The sequence below is a fragment of the Rhinoderma darwinii genome, chromosome 2 (genome assembly GCF_050947455.1).
Source record: "Rhinoderma darwinii isolate aRhiDar2 chromosome 2, aRhiDar2.hap1, whole genome shotgun sequence".
In the NCBI taxonomy this organism is placed as follows: Eukaryota; Metazoa; Chordata; class Amphibia; order Anura; family Rhinodermatidae; genus Rhinoderma; species Rhinoderma darwinii.
In genome coordinates, this window is record NC_134688.1 from 120,932,904 (window position 1) to 120,954,888 (window position 21,985).

The 21,985-nt window shown below is 40.3% G+C and overlaps 1 protein-coding gene across 1 annotated transcript in view; it reads right to left on the minus strand.

Annotated features, from left to right (window-relative positions):
* Positions 1–21,985, minus strand: part of RB1 (RB transcriptional corepressor 1) — a 292,199-nt gene that overhangs the window by 210,364 nt on the left and 59,850 nt on the right. The window contains exons 6-7 of the mRNA XM_075852244.1: positions 18,450–18,517; positions 16,715–16,825 (exon numbers count right to left, since the gene is read on the minus strand). Coding sequence (XP_075708359.1) covers positions 16,715–16,825; positions 18,450–18,517 — 179 coding nt within the window. The remainder of the gene's footprint in view (positions 1–16,714; positions 16,826–18,449; positions 18,518–21,985) is intronic.

Sequence of the window (21,985 nt, forward strand, 5' to 3'; positions counted from 1 at the left end):
ATTTAACGGGTTAAACGGCCGCGATCGAAGTAAACTTCGATCACGGGCGTTGGAGCAGGAGCTCAGCTGTCATCAGACAGCTGAGCCCCGGCTCCAGCCTGCACGGGAGACCCGTGCAGGACTTAGACTAGGCTCACGTGAAAAGGCGTCAGCCTAGCCTAAGGCCCCTTAGTGACTCACGTGAAAAGGCGTATTGGTGGTCACTAAGGGGTTAAGGACGCAGCCTAGTTTGGGCCTTAAAGAGGCTCTGTCACCACATTATAAGTGCCCTATCTCATACATAAGATGGGCGCTATAATGTAGGTGACAGCAATGCTTTTTATTTAATTGTTATTTAAGCTGTAAATGACAGGTTACAACGAGATTACGCTTGCTCTGCTGTAACTACCAAAGACACATTAACGAAGTGCAGAGATTGTGAATAGACATCCCGTGGAATGTCTATTCATGGTCTAAACACTTCAGTATTGTTAATGTGTTAGTATAAGACAGCACATGGTGATCTAAAAGGATCCCTATGCGCTGCCTAAATGAATGGAGAGGAGTGCATGATGCTGATTGGTCAGCGTCATGTACTCCCCTGTACAACGCCCACTTGGTCTAAAGTAAAAACACGCCCACTTGGGCATTAAGACACTCATTAGCATAAATCTAAAACCGCTAATAAAGTGGTGAAAATAGATAGTTTTTTTTAAATAAAAAGCACTGCTGTCACCTACATTATAGCTCCGATCTCCTTTTGTAGGAGACCGGGCACTTATAATGTGGTGACAGAGCCTCTTTAAGGCCTGATTTACACGAGCGTGTGCGTTTTGCGCGCGCAAAAGGCATTTGACAGCTCCGTGTGTCATCCGTGTATGATGCGCGGCTGCGTGATTTTCGCGCATCCGCCATCATAGAGATGAGGCTAGTCGACGCCCGTCACTGTCCAAGGTGCTGAAAGAGCTAACTGATCGGCAGTAACTCTTTCAGCACCCTCGACAGTGAGTTCCGATCACAATATACACCAACCTGTGAATCCAAAAAAGACGTTCATACTTACCATGAACTTCCTGCTTCCTCCAGTCCGGTCTCCCGGCCGTTGCCTTGGTGACGCGTCCCTCTCTTGTCATCCGGCCCCACCTCCCAGGATGACGCGGCAGTCCATGAGACCGCTGCAGCCTGTGATTGGCTGCAGGCTGTGCTTGGCCTGTGCTTGGCTGCAGCTGTCACTTGGACTGAATTGTCATCCCGGGAGGTCAGACTGGAGGAAGAAGCCGGGAGTTCTCGGTAAGTCAGAACTTCTTTTTTTTTTACACGTTCATGTATATTGTGATCGGAAGTCACTGTCCATGGTGCTGAACCAGTTTAACTCTTTCAGCACCGTGGACAGTGACTGTCTCCTGCCGTCGCGTACCAGAACATTTTTTGCCGGGTTCGGTCAAAACGAGTTCGGCCGAACCCGGTGAAGTTCGGTGCGCTCATCTCTAATTTGACACTCCGTTTGGATGTTTGGAAACAGAAAAGCACGTGGTGCTTTTCTGTTTACATTCATCCTTTTGACAGCTCTTGCGCGAATCACGCAGTTCGCACGGAAGTGCTTCCGTGCGGCATGCGTGGTTTTCACGCACCCATTGACTTCAATGGGTGCGTGATGCGCGAAAAACGCACGATTATAGAACATGTCGTAAGTTTTACGCAACGCACTCACGCTGCGCAAAATTCACGCATCGTCTAAACTGCCCCATATAGTAATATAGGTGCGTACGACACGCGTGAAAAGCACGCACGTCGCACGCGCGTATATTACGCTCGTGTAAATGAGGCCTAAAGCTCAGAGCCCATTTTTCAAATCTGACAATTTGCACTTTATGTGGTAATAACTTCGGAATGCTTTGACCTATCCAAGCAATTCTGGGAATGTTTTCTCGTGACAAATTGGGCTTTATGTTAGCGGTAAAATTTGGTCGCTACATTGTGTGTTTATTTGTGAAAAATAGCAAAATTTAGTGCTCATTTTTAAAAATTTGCATATTTTTTTATTTAAATGTATCTGCTTGTAAGGCAGAGGGTTCTAACACTAACATTTCCCATATGTCTACTTTACATTGGCATCATTTTTTGAACATTATTTTCTTTTTCTCGGACGTTACAAGGCTTATAACATAAACAGCAATTTCTCATATTTTCAAGAAAATTTAAAAAAACTTTTTTTTTAGCTACCAGTTCAGTTCTGAGGTGGCTTTGTGGGGCCTATGTATTATAAACCCCCATAAAACACCCTATTTTAAAAACTAGACTCCTCAAAGTAATCAAAACAGCATTTAAAATGTTTCTTAACCCCTTAATGACGAGCCTATTTTAGACCTTAATGACCAAGCTATTTTTTACGTTTTTCAATCGTCGCATTCCAAGAGCTATAACTTTTTTATTTTTGCGTCGACATAGCTATATAAGGTCTTGTTTTTTGTGGGACAAGTTGTATTTTTTAATAGCACCATTTTGAGGTACATATTATTTATTGATTAACTTCTATTAACTTTTTATTGGGGGGGGGGGAATAGTAAAAAATCAGAAATTTTGCCACTCTTTTTTGAGTCCTAAATCTACGCCGTTTACCGTGTGGTATAAATAACACAATAACTTTATTCAGCGGGTTGTTATGATTGCAACGATACCAAATTTGTATAGTTTTTGTATTTTTTACTACTTTTACACAGTAAAAACGCTTCTTTTTCAAAATTATTTGTTTTTGTGTCTCCATTTTTGAAGAGCCGTAACGTTTTTATTTTTTCGCCGATGCAGTTGTATGAGGGCTTTATTTTTGCGGGACGACTTGTAGTTTTTATTGGTACCATTTTGGAGTAGATGCGACTTTTTGATCACTTTTTAATCACATTTTTTTAATGTCAGGATTAACAGAAAACAGCAATTTTTCTGTCGTTTTTTATTTAATTTTTTACGGCGTTCACTGTGCGGGTTAAGTAATGTAATAGCTTTATAGTCGGGGTCGTTACGGACGCGGCGATACCAAATATGTGTAACTTTTTTACTTTATTTTGGTTTTTAATAGTAAAGCAGTTTGTAAGGGGAAAAAGTGGGTTTTTCATTTTTTTTTCACATTTTTTTTGTTATTAACTTTATGAAACTTTTTTACTAGTCCCACTAGGGGACTTTAATATGCGATTCTGCGATCGCTATTATAATACACTGCAATACTTCTGTATTGCAGTGTATTATGCCTGTCCGTTTAAAACGGACAGGCATCTGCTAGGTCATGCCTCCGGCATGATCTAGCAGGCATTCATTACATGCAGACCTGGGGGCCTTTATTAGGCCCCCGGCTGCCATTGGAGAAACAGACACTCGGCGATCTTATCGCCGGGTGTCGGTGGGAGAGAGAGGGAGCTCCCTCCCTCTCTCCAAAACCACTCAGATGCGGTGCTCGCTATTGAGCACCGCATCTGAGGGGTTAAACGTGTGAGATCGATACTAATATCGATCTCACCCGGCAGAGCAGGGACAAGAGCAGGGAGATTTGACAGCTCCCTGCTTTGTTTACTTATTCCGATGCAGCGACGTAAAAAGTCTATGGCATCGGAATAAGGCCCGTTAGTGACCGACGTAAAAACACGATGGGCCGGTCACTAACGGGTTAACCCTATAGGCGTTTCACAGGAAGTAAAGTGGCGGTGAAATTTGCAAATGTAATTTTTCTTGCAGAAATTCAATTTTAATCAATTTTTTTATGTAAAACAGAGGGTTTTACCAGAGAAACACCACTAAATATGTATTGGCCAGATTCTCCAGTTTTTATAAAGGTCCCACATGTGGCTCTGGTGTGCTAGTGGACTGAAACACAAGCCCCAGAAGCAAAGGAGAAAATAGGCCCCAAAATGCACTGTTTTTTATTAGAATATATTTAAGGCACCATGCCAGGTTTGAAGAGGTCTTGGTGTGCCAAAATAGCAGAAATCCCCCAAAACTGACCCCGTTTTGAAAACTACACCCCTCAAGGAATTCAATCAAGGGCGTTGTGACCATTTATACCCCACAGTTTTTTCACAGAACTTTGAATTGGGCTGTGAATTAAACAAAATGTAATTTATTCCAATAATATGTAGTTTTGCCTCAAAATTTCTTATTTTCAGAAGGAATAAAATACCCCATTTTGTTGCCCAATTTATCCTGAGTGCGGCAATACCCCATTTGTGGTGATAAACTGCCGTTTGGGCCCATGGGAGGGCTCAGAAGGAAAGGAGCGCTATGTGTTCTTTGGAGTCCAGATTTTGCTGGATTAGTTTTCTGGAGCCAAGTCACATTTGCAGAGCCCCCTGGCATCAAAGCAATGGAAAGCGACCAGAAGTGACCCCATTTTGGAAACCAAACCCCTTAAGGCATTCATCTAGAGGTGTAGTGAGCATTTTGACCTCACAGGTATTGTGTAAAAAGATAATGCGCAGCACATGGTGCAGAGTGAGATTTGCAATTTTCTATACATAAATGCCATTTCAGTGTCCGATATATTGTGCCCAGCTTGTGCCCAGCATGTGCCACCGGAGACATACACCCCATAAACTGTAATGTGGGTTCTCCCGGGTATGGCAATACCCTACATGTGGCTGTTAACAGCTGCCTGGGCACAAGGCAGGGCTCAGAAGCGAAGGACCACCATTTGGCCTACTGTTTTTTTTTTGGTGCCAAGTCATGTATGCAGAAGCCCCTGAGGTATCAATACAGTTGAAACCACTCCATAAGGCATTCATCTAGAGGTGTAGTGAGCATTTTGACCCCACAAGTGTTGTGTAAAAGATAATGCGCAGCAGATGGTGCAGAGTGAGATTTACAATTTTCTATACATATATCCCATTTCAGTATTCGATATATTGTGCCCGGCACGTGCCACTGGAGACACACCCCTTAAACTGTAATGTGGGTTCTCCCGGGTACGGCAATAGCCTAATTGTGGCTATTAACAATTGCCTGGGCACACAGCAGGGCTCAGAAGGGAAAGATGAGGGGGATAAACTGTGCGGAGTACATCAGGGTAAGTAAAACTGGGGTAGATTAAAAATCAAGGGATGTATGATACATTTTAAAACACTTTCATACAGAGCCCTGGTGTTTCGGGACACGTGTCCCATTTAAATACTGTGTCCTTCCTTATCCCCCTTTTATAGCAGACTTTGCACCTCTTTTGACTTTTTCCCTTCTTGCCAGTTTGGGGAACTTCTCCTGGAAAGTGTTGCCGAGGTACGATGCGTGTGGCCTCGCTTCCAGAAGTACTGGGTCCCCCCCGTTCTTGGTCCCTAAAGATTAGGTTCTTGATAACCACCTCTTGAAATTCCAGGAAAGTTCCACTCTGGCCTGTACATCGACGTAGCACGTACACATTGTACAATGCCATCTGTATGATGTGCACGGCCAGCTTCTTATACCACACCGCATGGTGCTGTAGGGCTTCAGGACTTGATCTGACAAGTCCAACTCTCCCATGTACCTATTGTAGTCCAGGATGCAGTCTGGTTTGGGGGTCTCTGTACTGGTACCTCGTAGAGGTACATGGTTACTGGTGTGACAATGTATTGTTGTCAATACAAGGACATCTCCCTTGCCCTTGACAAACAATATGTTGCTGCTAGAATGTGCCCTGCTCTCACCCCTTCTGAGTGTTTGCCCAAGCAGAGTCTTAGGGAGGCCTCTCAGATTTCTACTAGTAGTGCCGCATGCACTTGAAGAGTGGGACGGTGGTATAAAAATTATCCAGGTAGAGGTGGTAACCCTGGTCCAGCAGTGGGTGCACCAAATCCCAAACAATTTTTGCATTAATTCCCAGTAAGGGGGGGCATTCTGGGGGCTGAATACTGGTGTCCTTCCCTTCATATATCCTAAATTTGTAGGTATACCCTGATGCACTCTCGCACAGCTTATAAATATTCACGCCATACCTTGCCCTCTTACTCGGCAGGTACTGGTGGATTGAAGCCTCCCTTTAAAATGTACCAGGGACTCATCAATAGAAATACACTTCTCGGGGGTGTATGCTTGGGCAAACCGGGGACTGAAATGGTCTAATAGGGGTCTCCGTTTATACAAACGGTCAAAACTGGGGTCATCTCGGGGTGGGCACTGCTCATGATCATAATGTAAGAAGCAAAGTATTGCTTCATAACACATCCTGGACATGGCCATGCGGTACATTGTAGTGCGGTATAACAGGTCTGTGCTCCAGTAGGTCTAAATGGACGGCTTTTTCAGAAGCCCCATGTTCAAGAGCAGAACTTGCCCAAATCTGCTGCATCTACAGGGGTCCACCTGTGGGTTTGAGCATAAAATGATGTGGGGTTCTAGGTCATATACTGTTGGGCATATAAATTTGTCTGGGACACCATAAAATCTATAAATTCATCCGTGAAAAAGAATTTTGAAAAGTCCATCTCACTGAGCCCTGCCGTATTATATTTTACCCCTGGGCTACCCATGTACTCAGGGTTTTTGGGCTCGTAATTGTCTGGTGTGGGGGTCCAGTGGGGTCACTAGGCTTGGGGGTTTCAACTGTTGCAGGGTCACTTCTCTCAGGGGTTTCAACTGCGGTGGTGGTGGTCCTGGGGCGTCTCCTATGGGGTCCCTCCTCCATCACTGGATGAGGAAGTTGACAAATAAGAGAGAGTCTCGCCATCCGACGAGTCTGTGTCAGAGGCAAAAAACGCAAGGCCTCTTCGGCAGAAAATAACCTTTGGGACATATTTATTATTTATGTCAATTGTGTGCTTAGACACACGTATTGTGTATACAGCAAAAAACTATAGAAAACTTGAAAAGAACAAAATAAAAGTATACTTCCCTAACTAGAAGCAATAGACTTCTACCTAAAACTTTTTTTTTGTTTTTTTGTTTTTATAGAACATGTGAACTTCCCTGACATGAAACCTCCCTATTATAAGTAGATTTAGCTTTAATGCATATTTATTTATATTTAGTGGTTTAGGTGGCATTAGTGTCGCAGTGTGCTGTCGCCATTCTTTTTCTGCTGTATATTTGCAGTCACAGGTGTTCCTGCACCTGCATACACATTTTATATAATTTAGTTGGAATGTGCTGTTCAAATTTTTGTTGTGTTTATGTGATCCATATATGTGGGGTTAGTGACTACCTCCATTTTTGTTCTTGCACTCCTCCCATTCTGCTCTGGCTGATTTTACTGAGTTCAATGCTGGATCCTACCATCCCCAGGTATATACGTAGGCTTAGTCACAGTTCTGGGTGTATGTGCAGCGTAGGTTCCCACCTTACAGAGGTCGCCTTGTCGTGGCAGGTGGGCAAACACTTTTTGATCAAAATGTGCACTAAGAACCTCCCTATTATAAGTAGATTTAGCTTTAATGCATATTTATTTATATTTAGTGGTTTAGGTGGCATTAGTGTCGCAGTGTGCCGTCGCCATTCTTTTTCTGATATATATATATATATATATACACAATATATAGAAGATCCAAACATAGGAGCAGCACTGTGTCAATAGCCAGAAACGGTTGGTGCTAGCTTCAAAATATCAAGGAGTGACGAGCTCCTCATGCATATATCCAAGAAAAAGAGACTGGAAGCAGCACTCAGCAAAAATGTGAATTTATTCACCCAACACAGCTGTGTTGGGTGAATAAATTCACATTTTTTTGCTGAGTGCTGCTTCCAGTCTCTTTTTCTTGGATATATATATACACACATACTACCGTTCAAAAGTTTAGGGTCACTTAGAAATTTCCTTATTTTTGAAAGAAAAGCACAGTTTTTTTTCAATGAAGATAACATTAAATTAATCAGAAATACACTCTATACATTGTTAATGTGTTAAATGACTATTCTAGCTGCAAACATCTGGTTTTTAATGCAATATCTACATAGGTGTATAGAGGCCCATTTCCAGCAACCATCACTCCAGTGTTCTAATGGTACATTGTGTTTGCTAACTGTGTTAGAAGGCTAATGGATGATTAGAAAACACTTGAAAACCCTTGTGCAATTATGTTAGCACCGCTGTAAACAGTTTTGCTGTTTAGAGGAGCTATAAAACTGACCTTCCTTTGAGCTAGTTGAGAATCTGGAGCATTACATTTGTGGGTTCGATTAAACTCTCCAAATGGCTAGAAAAAGAGAGCTTTCATGTGAAACTCGGCAGTCTATTCTTGTTCTTAGAAATGAAGGCTATTCCATGCGAGAAATTGCCAAGAAACTGAAGATTTCCTACAACGGTGTGTACTACTCCCTTCAGAGGACAGCACAAACAGGCTCTAACCAGAGTAGAAAGAGAAGTGGGAGGCCCAGCTGCACAACTGAGCAACAAGACAAGTACTTTAGAGTCTCTAGTTTGAGAAATAGACGCCTCACAGGTCCTCAACTGGCAGCTTCATTAAATAGTACCCACAAAACGCCAGTGTCAACGTCTACATTTAAGAGGCGACTCCGGGATGCTGGCCTTCAGGGCAGAGTGGCAAAGAAAAAGCCATATCTGAGACTGGCTAATAAAAGGAAAAGATTAATATGGGCTAAAGCACACAGACATTGGACAGAGGAAGATTGGAAAAAAGTGTTATGGACAGACGAATCGAAGTTTTAGGTGTTTGGATCACACAGAAGAACATTTGTGAGACGCAGAACAACTGAAAAGATGCTGGAAGAGTGCCTGACGCCATCTGTCAAGCATGGTGGAGGTAATGTGATGGTCTGGGGTTGCTTTGGTGCTGGTAAAGTGGGAGATTTGTACACGGTAAAAGGGATTTTGAATAAGGAAGGCTATCACTGCATTTTGCAACGCCATGCCATACCCTGTGGACAGCGCTTGATTGGAGCCAATTTCATCCTACAACAGGACAATGACCCAAAGCACACCTCCAAATTATGCAAGAACTATTTAGGGAAGAAGCAGGCAGCTGGTATTCTATCTGTAATGGAGTGGCCAGCGCAGTCACCAGATCTCAACCCCATAGAGCTGTGGTGGGAGCAGCTTGACCGTATGGTACGCAAGAAGTGCCCATCAAGCCAAGCCAATCCAACTTGTGGGAGGGGCTTCTGGAAGCATGGGGTGAAATTTCTCCCGATTACCTCAGCAAATTAACAGCTAGAATGCCAAAGGTCAGCAATGCTGTAATTGCTGCAAATGGAGCTTTCTTTGACGAAAGCAAAGTTTGAAGGAGAAAATTATTATTTCAAATAAAAATCATTATTTCTAACCTTGTCAATGTCTTGACTATATTTTCTAGTCATTTTGCAACTCATTTGATAAATACAAGTGTGAGTTTTCATGGAAAACACAAAATTGTCTGGGTGACCGCAAACTTTTGAACGGTAGTGTATATATATATATATATATATATTTAGTTTTTTGGTTTTTATAGAACGAGTGCACTTTCCAGACACTAAAGCTAACTAGGGCGAGGGTTCCGAACACTAAACCCAACTAGATTTTATATGAACTTTCCGGACACTAAAACTACAGCAATGATTCCCTGACACTAAACCTATCCAGATTATTCCGAGCTCTCCTGACGCTAAACCTAACTAGATTATTCCGAGCTTTCCTGACGCTAAACCTAACTAGTGACTGATTCCGGACGCTAAATTCCCTGACGCTATACCTAACTGCGCTTTTTGACGGTTCCCTGACACTAACTAACCCTAATACTAAACTAACTTTTTTTTTTAAATTGTTTTTATTATATTTGATAAAGAAAACAATAAAAAAAAATGATCCACAGGGACTAACAAATGTGGCCCTGAAGACTCAAAAGTGGTCAGTGATAGAGATCACTGACAAAAAACATGGGTGACAAGGGGAACACAAGGACAGGAGTGGGAAGTGGATACAAGGTGGTAAAAGCAAAAAAAAATAAATAAATATATATATATATATATATATATATATATATATATATATATATATATATTTATTTTTTATTTTTTTTTTAACTGTTCCTACTAACTCTCTCTACAACCGCTCTCTAAGACTAACTCCAACAGAGATTATCCACCAAAATGTATTCCAAGCATATAATGAACAGTCAAGACATAATTATATCTTAGAAAAAACAAAAAATGTCTAAACCCAAAAATACACAAAAGTATTTCTGAAATAGAAAAATAAAAAATCTTTATTGTCCCATTTAGGGAAATACCATACAATAGTTAAAAACATACAATTAAAAAAGCCTCGGATAGGAAGGTCCACCATGACCCTATAAAGGTATCGGTCAAGTAAATGAAAAATAATAATAATAATGCGAAATGTTACACCAGAGACCAGGAATCTACCATGGGACTATAGTAGACATGATGGCAGATGACAATCTCCGATCCGAGGAAACACGATCGGATCGGAGATTGTCATCTGCCATCATGTCTACCATAGGTAAATTATTTAGATACTGATATTTATTGTCATTGTGTTACCATTGTTGTGCAATAATCCTATGGTATACCCACAGAGACCAGATTCTCTGGTGTAACATTTCACATTATTATTATTTTTCATTTACTTGACCAATAACTTTATAGGGTCATGGTGGACCTTCCTATCCGAGGCTTTTTTTAATTGTATGTTTTTAACTATTGTATGTAATTGAGAGGGGGGTATTTCCCTAAATGGGACAATAAAGATTTGTATTTTTCTATTTCAGAAATACTTTTTGTATGTTTTGGTTTAGACATTTTTTGTTTTTTTTAACTCCAACAGAGAGCGGGTGCGGCAGGATCTGAGGTCAGAGCACAAAATTATGAATGCAATTGCTGCTATTGGTCGATCGTCACTGACTAACCAATAGCAGTGAATGAGGAGGCGGGACCACTACGATTGGTCCCGTCACACTGAGCTGTGATTGCCTGCTGTCAGAAACAGCAGGCATCACAGCTCGATGAAATGCCGGGGGAAAATGGTGATGCATTTTCCCCATGACGTACTATTCCGTCACTGAGCGCGAACGATGCGGTCAGCATGACAGATTAGTACGTCACTGAGCACGAAGGGGTTAACAGACTTTGGTCAAACTGTGAAAGATGGATGCTAAATTCATGGACATGACAAAAACTTACAAGCCCTATAAAGACCAGTTTCAGAATTTAACAATAAAATCTCTGGAAGTGTAAACATTCTTCTGGAGAATTTGATATAAGTCTGTCTTAAAAAAAATAAAATAATAATAATAAATCTGTGTAATAATGAAAAGTTCTACAGCTGTGTTTCAGTTTATCACCATTTCCCAGATGTCTGGTTACGGTCAGTGAATATAAACATTCTTGTTTTACATCCAGAGGGGGAAAACCTGTAATGACAACATTTTTCACAGCTGGGAGGTGGATACATCAGTGTCCAGTGTAGGCAGTCATTTTGAGCAAGGCAGTCAGGACTTCATACTCTCGGCTCTTACTTGCACAGATACACTGTAGCAAACACTCAGTATAAAAAAAACTATTTGTGCTGCAGACGTATTGAGAAATTCACAAAATACTGCTTAGACTAAGATAATCTGCGTGCAAATCTGAATATTCAGGTTTAGAAGGAGGTCTTATTAACCCGTTCAGGACCCAGCCTGTTTTGGCCTTCAAGACAGAGCCGATTTTTTCAAATCGGACATGTGTTACTTTATGTGGTAATAAAATCGGAATGCTTTTACCTATCCAAGCGATTCTGAGATTGTTTTCTCATGACATGTTATACTTTATGTTAGTGAAAAAATTGTCGATAATTTCGGTATTTATTTCTGAAAAACACCAAAATGTAGAAAAAATGTGCAAAAATTAGCATTTTTCTACATTTAAACATATCTGCTTGTAAAACAGATAGTAAGTAATACCATGCAAAATAGTTACTAGTTAACATTTCCCATATGTCTACTTTATGTTTGCATGGTTCTTTGAACGTCCATTTATTTTTCTAGGACGCAACGTAAAAGGCTTAGAACTTTAGCAGCAATTTCTCATATTTTAAAGAAAATCTCAAAAGGCAATTTTTTCAGGGACCAGTTCAGTTCTGAAGTAGCTTGGAGGGCCTTATATATTAGAAAATCCCCAGAAGACACCCCATTTTGAAAACTGCACCCCTCAAGGTATTAGAATCAGCATTCACAAAGTGTTTTAACCCTTTAGGCGTTTCACAGGAATTAAAGCAAAGTAGAGGTGAAATGTACAAATTTTATTTTTTTTGACGAAATTAATTTATAATAAAAAAGAAAATTGTAATACAGAAGGTTTTACCCAAGAAATGCAACTCAATATTTTATTGCCCAGGTTCTGCAGTTTTTAGAAATATCCCACATGGGCCCCCGATGCGTTAATGGACTGAAACACAGGCCTCAGAAGCAAAGGAGCACCCAGTGGATTTGATTTTTTTTAAAATATATTTTAGGTACCTTGTCAGGTTTGAAGAGGTCTTGTGGTGCCAAAACAGTGGAAACACCCCAAAAGTTACCCCATTTTGGAAACTACACCTCTCAAGGAATTTATCTAGGGGTATAGTTAGCATATTGACCACACAGGGTTTTCGCTAAATATATTGGAATTCGTCTGTAAAAATGAAAATCTACTGTTTTTCTGAAAAAACATAGACATTTTTAATATTTACAAGGACTAACATAGAAAAGGCATCCCAACATTTGTAAAGCAATGTCTCCGGATTACAGCAATACCCCATATGTGGTAAACTGCTGATTGGACCCACAGCAGGGCTCAGAAGAGAAGGAGCGCCATTTGGATTTTGAAGCACAGATTTTGCTGGAATGATTTTCAGTGCCATGTCGCATTTGCAACGCCCTGGAGGGACCAAAACAGTGGAAACTCCCCAAAAGTTACCCCATTTTGGAAACTACACATCTCAAGGAATTTATCTAGGGGTTTAGTTAGCATTTTGACCACGCAGGTTTTTTGCAGAATTTAGTGGAATTAGGCCGTGAAAATTAAAATCTACTTTTTTTTCTGAAAAAAGCATAGAAATATTACATTTTTACAAGGAATAAAGGAAAAAAAGAAAGACAACATTTGTAAAGCATTTTCTCCCGATTACAGTAATACCCCATATGTGGTAATAAACTGCTGATTGGACCCATGACAGCACTCAGAAGGGAAGGAGCACCATTTGGATTTTGGAGCACGGATTTTGCTGGCTTGGTTTTCGGTGCCATGTTGCGTTTGCAACGCCCTGGAGGGACCAAAACAGTGGAAACCCCCCAAGTTACCCCATTTTGGAAACACCCCTCAAGGAATTTTTCTAGGTGTATAGTGAGCATTTAGACCCCACGGGTCTTTTGCAGGAATTTATTAGAATTAGGCCGTGAAAATGAATATCACAATGTTTTTCCACTAAAATGTTGAGTTCTCTCATTTTCACAAGGGATAAAGGAGAAAAAAAAACAACCAATTTTTGTAAAGCTATTTCTCCCGAGTACGGAAATACCCCACATGTGGTCATACGTTTTTTTCGTTAGAAGTGAATTAAACCTTTCAGGACTGATCCATTTTTTGCTTTCTTATTTTAGTTTTTCACTCCCCGCCTTCCAAGAGCCATAACGTTTTTATTTTTCCGTCAGTGGTGTGAGGGCTTTTTTCTTGCGGGAGGAGTTGTAGTTTCTATTGACACCATTTAAAATGCCATAAAATGTACTGGGAAACTGAAAAAAATTCTTTGCGGACTGATATTGGAAAAAAATCTGATTCCATTTTTTGGGGTTTTCATTTTTACAGATTTCGCCGTGCAGTAAGAAAGAAAACTTTACTTTATTCTTCGGCTCAATACAGTTACGGTGATACCAAATTTAAACAGTTTTTTTTTATAATATACTACTTTCACAAAGAAAAATCTATTTGTTAAAATAAAAATTGTTTTGTTTCACCACATTCTGAGAGCCGTAACTTTTTTTATTTTTCGGTTGATTGAGCGGGGGGAGGTCTTATTTTTTGCGGGAAGAGCTGTCGTTTTTATTGGTACCATTTTTTGGTACATAAAAAGTGATCAAAAAGTTGTATTACATTTTTTTTAAGAGCTAAAGTGCCAAAAAAACTGCGATTTTGGAGGTTTAAATTATTTAAGTTTTTTACGGTGTTCACCGTGCGAGTTAAATAATGGTATATTGTAATAGTTCGGCCTTTTACTTTAGAAGAAAAAATGGAAAAGGTTTTTCTTTTTAACCTTTAAAGTTATTAGTAGTGAGAGAAAAAAAGTTTAATTCTTCTACACATTTTATTAGTCCCCTTAGGAGACTTGTACCAGCGATCATTGGATCGCTGGTACAATATATTGCAATACTAATGTATTGCAGTATATTGTTATTTTTACAGGCATCTGTAACAGCACGATCGCTGTTCCTGTCTGTTAGTCCTGGGTGTCAGCTGTAATAGACAGCTGACACCTGCAGAGTATAGAGCGGGCTCAGCGTATAGAGCGGGCTCAGCGTATAGAGCCGGCTCCATACATGGTTCAAAGTGAATATTGCAATTTTCCACTGATATGCCATTTTAGTGCATAATATGTTGTGCCCAGTTTGTGCCACTGAAGACAAATACCTCATAAAACGTTAAGCGTGTTCTCCTGGGTATGGCAATGCCATATATGTGGGCGCAAACTGCTGTTTGGGCACGCTTCAGGGCTCAGAAGGTTGGGAGCGCCATTTTGCTTTTGGAGCGCAGATTTTGCTTGGCAGTTCTGTTTCGGGTTTTGCTGGTATTCCGGTTTATAATGTGGGGGCATATGTAATCTGTGCGGAGAACATCAGGGCATAATAAGAGGGTATAATAATGCGGTAAATAAATAATAATCCGCAGATATGTGGCCAGTGTCGCACTGATAAATGTCGTCCGATCTTATCCGATTTTGGAACACTGCACATTTTGCGTCGCCATATTCTGAGAGCCAGAACTTTTTTTTTTTTTCACCACCGGAGCTGTGTGAGGGCTTATTTGTTGCGGGACATGTATATAGTTTTTTTTATGTTTTGCAGCGTTTGCACAAAAAATAACTTTTTTATAAAATAATTTATTTTCTGTGTCACCATATTCTGAGAGCCATAACTTTTTTGATTTTTTAGTCAAAAAAGCTGTGTACGGGCTTGTTTTTTGCAGGACCGGTTGTAGTTTTTATTGGTACTATTTTCGGGTACATGCGACTTTTTATGCTCTATTTTGGGAGGGGTGGTAACCAAAAAAATAGCGATTCTGTCTTAGTTTTTTATTGATTTTTTTTTAGATGTTCATCGTGCGGGAAAAATAACATTATAGTTTTATAGTTTGGGTCGTTACGAACGGGGCGATACCAAATATGTGTACTGTTTTTAACGTGTTAATTTTTTTCCTATAATGAAAGTCTTATTATAGGAAAAAAAGCATTTTTTGTTTCTATAACTTATATTTTTACACTTTTTTTTAAAACATTTTTATTACTTATTTTTTACTTTTTTTACTTGTCCCACTAGGGGACATTTAGACTTGCAGCTTTGATCGCTGCTAGAGTACATTATACTACGTACGTAGTGTAATGTATTCTAACTGTCATTGTGACGTGACTGTCACTGACAGGAAGCCGAGGAGGACCGGCTGGAGGCTGCTCCTCCGAGGCTTCCGTACATGGCAACCCGGAGGTCTGGCCTCCGATTGCCACGACAAGCATCGGCAGCCCCCACAATCACTTCATGGGGGCTGCCGATGTGCTTCAAACCCCTTAAATGCGGTGATCGCTGCATTTATGGTGTTAATTGCCAAAATCCGCCGCGATGGTCTGCTGACCGGCAAGACTGGAGTGTCAGCTGTCGGGGACAGCTGATCTCCCGTTTAGGACAGCGTGCGCCGGGAACCGCCCTGGAACTGTACGTCCTGGCGCGGGAAGCTAGCCCTCTGCAGGACGTACAGTTGCGGCGCAGCGCGTGAAGAGGTTAAAGGGGTTTTCAGTAAATATATTTTTTTTTTACTTTTAGGTTGAACACTTTTAAACAAAATCCATCCTTCCCTGTGGTGTCTCAGAGTTGAATACCGCTGCATGTAAACATTGGGAGGTGATCAGCCCATACAGCAGCCATACAATGCACAGAAAGATTTCCCCACTGCAGTCATGTCCTTATGTGTGAGTTTAGGACACGGCCGCTGCTGGGGAACGATTTTTGTGCAATCTGAATGATCTTCGCAGGATTGAAAAAAAAAATCTTAATGTCCGATAGCCAAGGTACCTAAAAATCTGTTATGGGCACCTACAGTTTTGATGCATTGCTGATCAGATATTTTCACTGTAACTGAAAGCAATCACTATCACGGAAAGCAATCTTCCCAGTGCCATAAATCGGTATCATTTTAGCGGAAGGGTATGTTCACAAGACCTATTTTCGGCCGTTTTTCGGGCCGTAAATACCTCCAAACATCTGCCCATTGATTTCAATGGTAAAAACGGCATTCTGATCCGATGGGCCGTTTTTTTACGCGGCCGCTTTCAAAAACATGCGCGTAAAAACACGGCCGCAAAAAAGAAGTGCAGGTCACTTCTTGGGACGTTTTTGGTGCTGTTTTTCATAGACTATAAAAAGCAGCCTTAAAAAAACACTCAACACTGCGAAAATCGCGAGTGGCTTAAAAAAACGTCTGAAAATCAGGAGCTTTTTTCCCTTGAAAACAGCTCCGTATGTTCAGACGTTTTTGAGTTTCTGTGTGAACATACAGTAAAAGGACAATGCAAAGAAAGATGTTTATTGGGATATTCCTAAAGGTGACATACTGTATGGTTCCTTCAGAACATCTGAGGGTGATCGCTTGATAAAATATTCCAGGACACATAGCAGCAACTGGAAGGAGATTACTAGGTCATCATCCATCTGTAATACTTTCCCTAAGTTAAAAAAAATAAAAAAAATTAAACGGGTGATAACTCGCGGTTCCAAAGAGCAAAGTTATATTCAATCGCTATGAGATTTAAGGGTAGTATCAATCTAATGCATCTAAATAGTTTTGGGGAAATCTGCATTCATAAACAAGATTTCAACGGTTTACTAAATTTCAAACATTTTCACAGAATACAATTTATATATCACTACTGATAGACTGACAAGTAATGCTCCTTACCTCCCTTGTTCATATCTGCAGAAAATCTGCACTATTTTGCATACCAGTATATTTAAGCCAAAACCAGGAACGGAACCTAAACAGAATATATAAAGGAAGGCCTTTATAGGTCTGCTCTGCTGGATCCAATTCTGGTTTTGGTTTTAGGCTATGTACACACGGCCGTAAACACCCCGAAAAACGGCTGAAAATACGGGGGCTGAACGCCTCCAATGGCAAAACCGGCGATCTATTCCCACGGGGCGTTTTTTTTTACTCGGCCGTTTTTCAAAACGGCACGTAAAAAAACGCCCCGTAAAAAAGAAGTGCATGTCACTTCTTGAGCCGTTTTTCCATTGACAATAGAAAAACAGCTCCAAAAACGGCAGTAAAAAACGCTGCAAAAAACCGCAAGTTGCTTAAAAAACGTCTGAAAATCAGGAGCTGTTTTCGCTTGAAAACAGCTCCGTATTTTACGGCCGTTTTTGGTTTGCCGTGTGAACACAGCCTTAAAAACTGCATGCAAAATCTGTAGAAATCCGAACTGTGTGACTACGGCCCTGTTCACGCGGAAACCGCGCCACAAAACTCGTCAAAAAGCGCCCGAAAATGCCTCCCATTGATTTCTATGGGAGTTGGACGAGTTTTTTTACCGCGAGTAAAAAAAACGTGCCGCGGTAAAAAGAAGCGACATCACCAATCTTGAGGCGGTTTCCGCCTCCAAAACTCCATTTCAATCAGTCAGAAGAGGAAAAAAGCGCCTCGACTAGTGTTTTGACGAGTTTTTGTCAAACCACTGTGCAAAAACCGTCTGGAGCAGTTTTTGCAGGAGGAATTTTCCTCCTGCAAAAAAATCTGTGTGAACACAGCCTAAGGCCTAAAAATAGATTCTTCTGTGTGTATAATTTGATACTGAGGCCCAGCTGCTGCAGAACATAATAATTCATACCTCAACTGCTGCAGAACGTCATTTTTAAAGAGATGAAGGCTTTCATATCATTTGGGGACAGGAGTCTCCCCTTTCTCTTCAAAAAAGGTTGTCAATTATAAAGGGATTATGTACCCACTACCAAAAATTTAGAAAATGATTCAACTTGGAGTTTTTATGACTATATACACTGCATTCTCCCAGTCGCATGCTTCTATATGGTCAGGGAACTCTATGGTGTCTGCTAGTAATCTTCTAATTTATAGTAGTGAAGACAACAGTCAACATATAAAAAGGCATACTGATGTCCTTATTATAATAGATCTGTAATAGTAACATTTTCATATGCAAATTGGGATCAAACACAGATAAAACACAGATAAAGGGAAATACACTACAAATGGCTAGATTTCACTAGATTTTAACTAAAAACAGGAATAACTTACCTGTAAATGGTAAAAAAAAATGTTTTCAAAATTCTTACCTTTAGCTAAAATAAAGGTAACCCAAGAGTTTTTCAGAATGGAAGGTTTATTACAATCTGCAATGGTCCTGTGTGATAATAAATAATATTTGAACATTGCAATAAACAATTACTATAATAAAATCATAGAAACTTATGTAGAGCATGCAAGCATAACAGTTGAAATACAAGTTGGCTCAAAAAAACCATAAGGTCTTATGTGTAAAAAAAAAAAAAAAACACAAAAAAAATATAGTGCAGAAAAAGAGGAACAGTTGCTCATGACAACCAAATTGCAACTTCATTCTGCGGTGCAGGAAAAAAGAAGCGAGTTGTCTGGTTGCAATGGCAACTGCTCCACATTCAGGCAGCACTAGTTGTTATACATTAGGCCCATGGTGCTACTGTGTTACTGCAATAGTTAACCCCTTCCCGCAAATCTGTAGATATACACCCTAGCTGCCTAAACCAGGTGCAGCCAGGGCAAATATCTACAGTCCTAACTTTAATGGTAGATCGCACTATCGTTTTCTGCCATAAAAGGGTAACTAAACTTCCAAAAACCTTCTGACATGTCATGGTGACCTGTCAGAAGTTTTGATCGGTGTGGGTCCGAGCGCTGAGACCCCCACCGATCACTAAAACAAAGCGGCAGAAGCGCTCGGGTGAGTGCTGAGCCACTTGGTTTCCAATCGGCTTTTCATGGAAAGCCGAGCAAAGGGTGAACGGGCTCAATAGAAAGTCTATGAGCCCGTACACCAACTGTTTGGCTTTCCGAGAAAAGCTCTTCAGAAAAGAGGCTCAGCGCTCACCTGAGCGCTTCTACCACTTAGTTTTATAGATCGTTTGGGGATCTTAGTGCTCAGACCCCCACCGATCAAAACTTCTGACATGCCACTATTTTTTTAAAGTTTAGTTACCCTTTAAAAAGATCAGGATGACACTGCGTTAGCCCGACTTTCCTGTGATAACGGGGAGTTAAAATGATCAGTTCTCTGTCCCAAAAAGCACTTAAAGAGGCTCTGTCACCACATTATAAGTGTCCTATCTCTTACATAAGGAATCTATTCACTGTCTAAACACTTCAGCATTGTTAATGTGTTAGTATAAGACAGCACATAACGATCTAGCAGGATCCCTATGCGCTGCCTAAATGAATGGAGAGGAGTGCATGACGCTGATTGGTCAGCGTCATACACTCCCCTGTACAACGCCCACTTGGTCTAAAGTAAAAACACGCCCACTTGGGCATTAAGACACTCATTAGCATAAATCTAAAACCGATAATAAAGTGGTAAAAATAGATCGTTTATTTAAATAAAAAGCATTACTGTCACCTACATTATAGCGCCGATCTCCTTATGTAGGAGATAGGGCACTTATAATGTGGTGACAGAGTCTCTTTAACACAGCGCTCAAAGTGTGTCTAATGCTGGAACCCGAATGCAGAAAGCTTTCTTCCTGAATTTGGGATTGTTGCTATAGAAACCTGTGATGCCACGATAATTCACCGTCTTCCAACAGTGCCATGGAGAAGCGCAGACTGGGAGGACATCATGGGGGACAAGCTAGAATTAATATGAGGACCATTGTTCTCGGGTATATATTTGATATCGATGTTTGATATTCGATGTTGAGCAATATTTATTTGATATCGCTATACATGAGTGTGTGAGAGGATTATATTGTGCTATAAAGTTTTTTATAACGCAATTATATTGAATATTTAAGGAACCAAAAGTAGGAAATTTGCATTTTTATTTGATTTTTGATTATTTTCCCCTATATAAAACTAAAAAAAAAAATGTAAAAAAAAGTTACTGGTTCTGTTCTGGTACTATATTAAAGCTTCACATGTGCCGCAAAAAAAAGAGAAAAAAAATATTTAAACCCTTAGAATGTGTCATTCCAAAAAGTAAAATTTTGCTGTGAATATTCAGGTATCTGAAAGCCTTGGTCCTAAAATGGGTTAGAGGGTTTAGACAGAATTTAAAGTGGTTTTCCAGTCCCATAAAATTGATGGCCTATTCTCAGTTCACAGTATTACGGTTCACAGCATTACAGCCTTCTCCCATTAATGTGAATGGGAGAAGGCTGTAACACTGTGATCCACCGCTACATGTGTGTCGACGATTCACACTACGAGCAGTGGAAATGAAGGGGAATCCCGACTCCCGCACTTTCGTTTTTTCCTCCCCACCTTCCAAAAGCCATAACTTTTTTATTTTTTTGTCAATATAATCCTATGAGGGCTTGATTTTTTCGACACGAGTTGTAGTTTTTCATGGCACCATTTATTGTGCATATAATGTACTGGGAAACAGGAAAAAGATTAATAAAAGGGGTAGAAAAAAAAAAAGGCGATTCTTTCATGGTTTTTTTTGTGCTTCGCTTTTACGGCATTCACCGTGCAGTTAAAACGACATGTTAACTTTATTTTGTGGGCCAATTATGGCGTTACCAAATTTATATATATTTTTTTATATTTTACTACTTTTACAAGGGAAAACGTAACTGTAAAAAATAAAATGTGTTTTGTGTCGCCAAATTCTGAGAGCCATAATTTTTTTTTTTACCTGCTGATTGAGTGGCATGAGGGCATATTTTTTGCACAACTAGCTGTAGTTTTTAAAGGTACCATTTTGGGGTACATGCCGTTTTGATCACTTTTTCTAAAATGTTTGTGGTACATGAGACAACCAAAAAACAGAGATTATGGCACTTCACTTTTTTTTTTTTTTTTTTACGGCGTTCACCGTGCAGTTTGAATAATGATATATTTTAATAGTTCAGACTTTAACCCCTTCCCGCTCCTGGACGTACTATTAGGTCATGGTAACTGTATCGTTCGCGCTCCATGACCTAATAGTACGTCTCGGGAGTAACGGCCGTTTCGGCCGTCCTCCCGACACATACAGGAGCTGTGACAGCTGCTGTCTTGTTCAGCAGCTGTCACAGCTCCTACAGCGGGGACCGATCGCTGTGTCCCCGCTGATTAACCCCTTAAAAGCCGCGTTCTATAGACATCGCAGCTTTTTAGGGGTTAAGCTGCCATCGCCGGCCTGCTACACGATAGCGGCCGGCGATGGTGACTATGGCAACCGGACACAAAACAACGTCAGGACCCACTATGCTTGCTGTCAGTGAGTAGCTGACAGTTCTAATAGACTGCACTACGCATGTAGTGCAGTGTATTAGAATAGCGATCAGAGCCTCCTGCCCTCATGTCCCCTAGTGGGACAAAGTAATAAAGTTAAAAAAAAGTTAAAAAAAGATGTGTAAAAATAAGAAAATAAAAGTTTTAAAAGTAATAAAAGTAAAAGTCCCCCTTTTTACCTTATCAGTCATTTATTATTAATAAAAATATATAAACAAACAAATAAACTATACATAATTGGTATCGCCGCGTCCGTAACGGCCTGAACTATAAAATTATTTTGTTATTTATCCCGCACGGTGAACGCCGTAAAAAAAAATATTAATAAACCGTCCCAGAATCACCATTGTTTGGTCACTTCACCTCCCAAAAAATTGAATAAAAAAGAGATCAAAAAGTC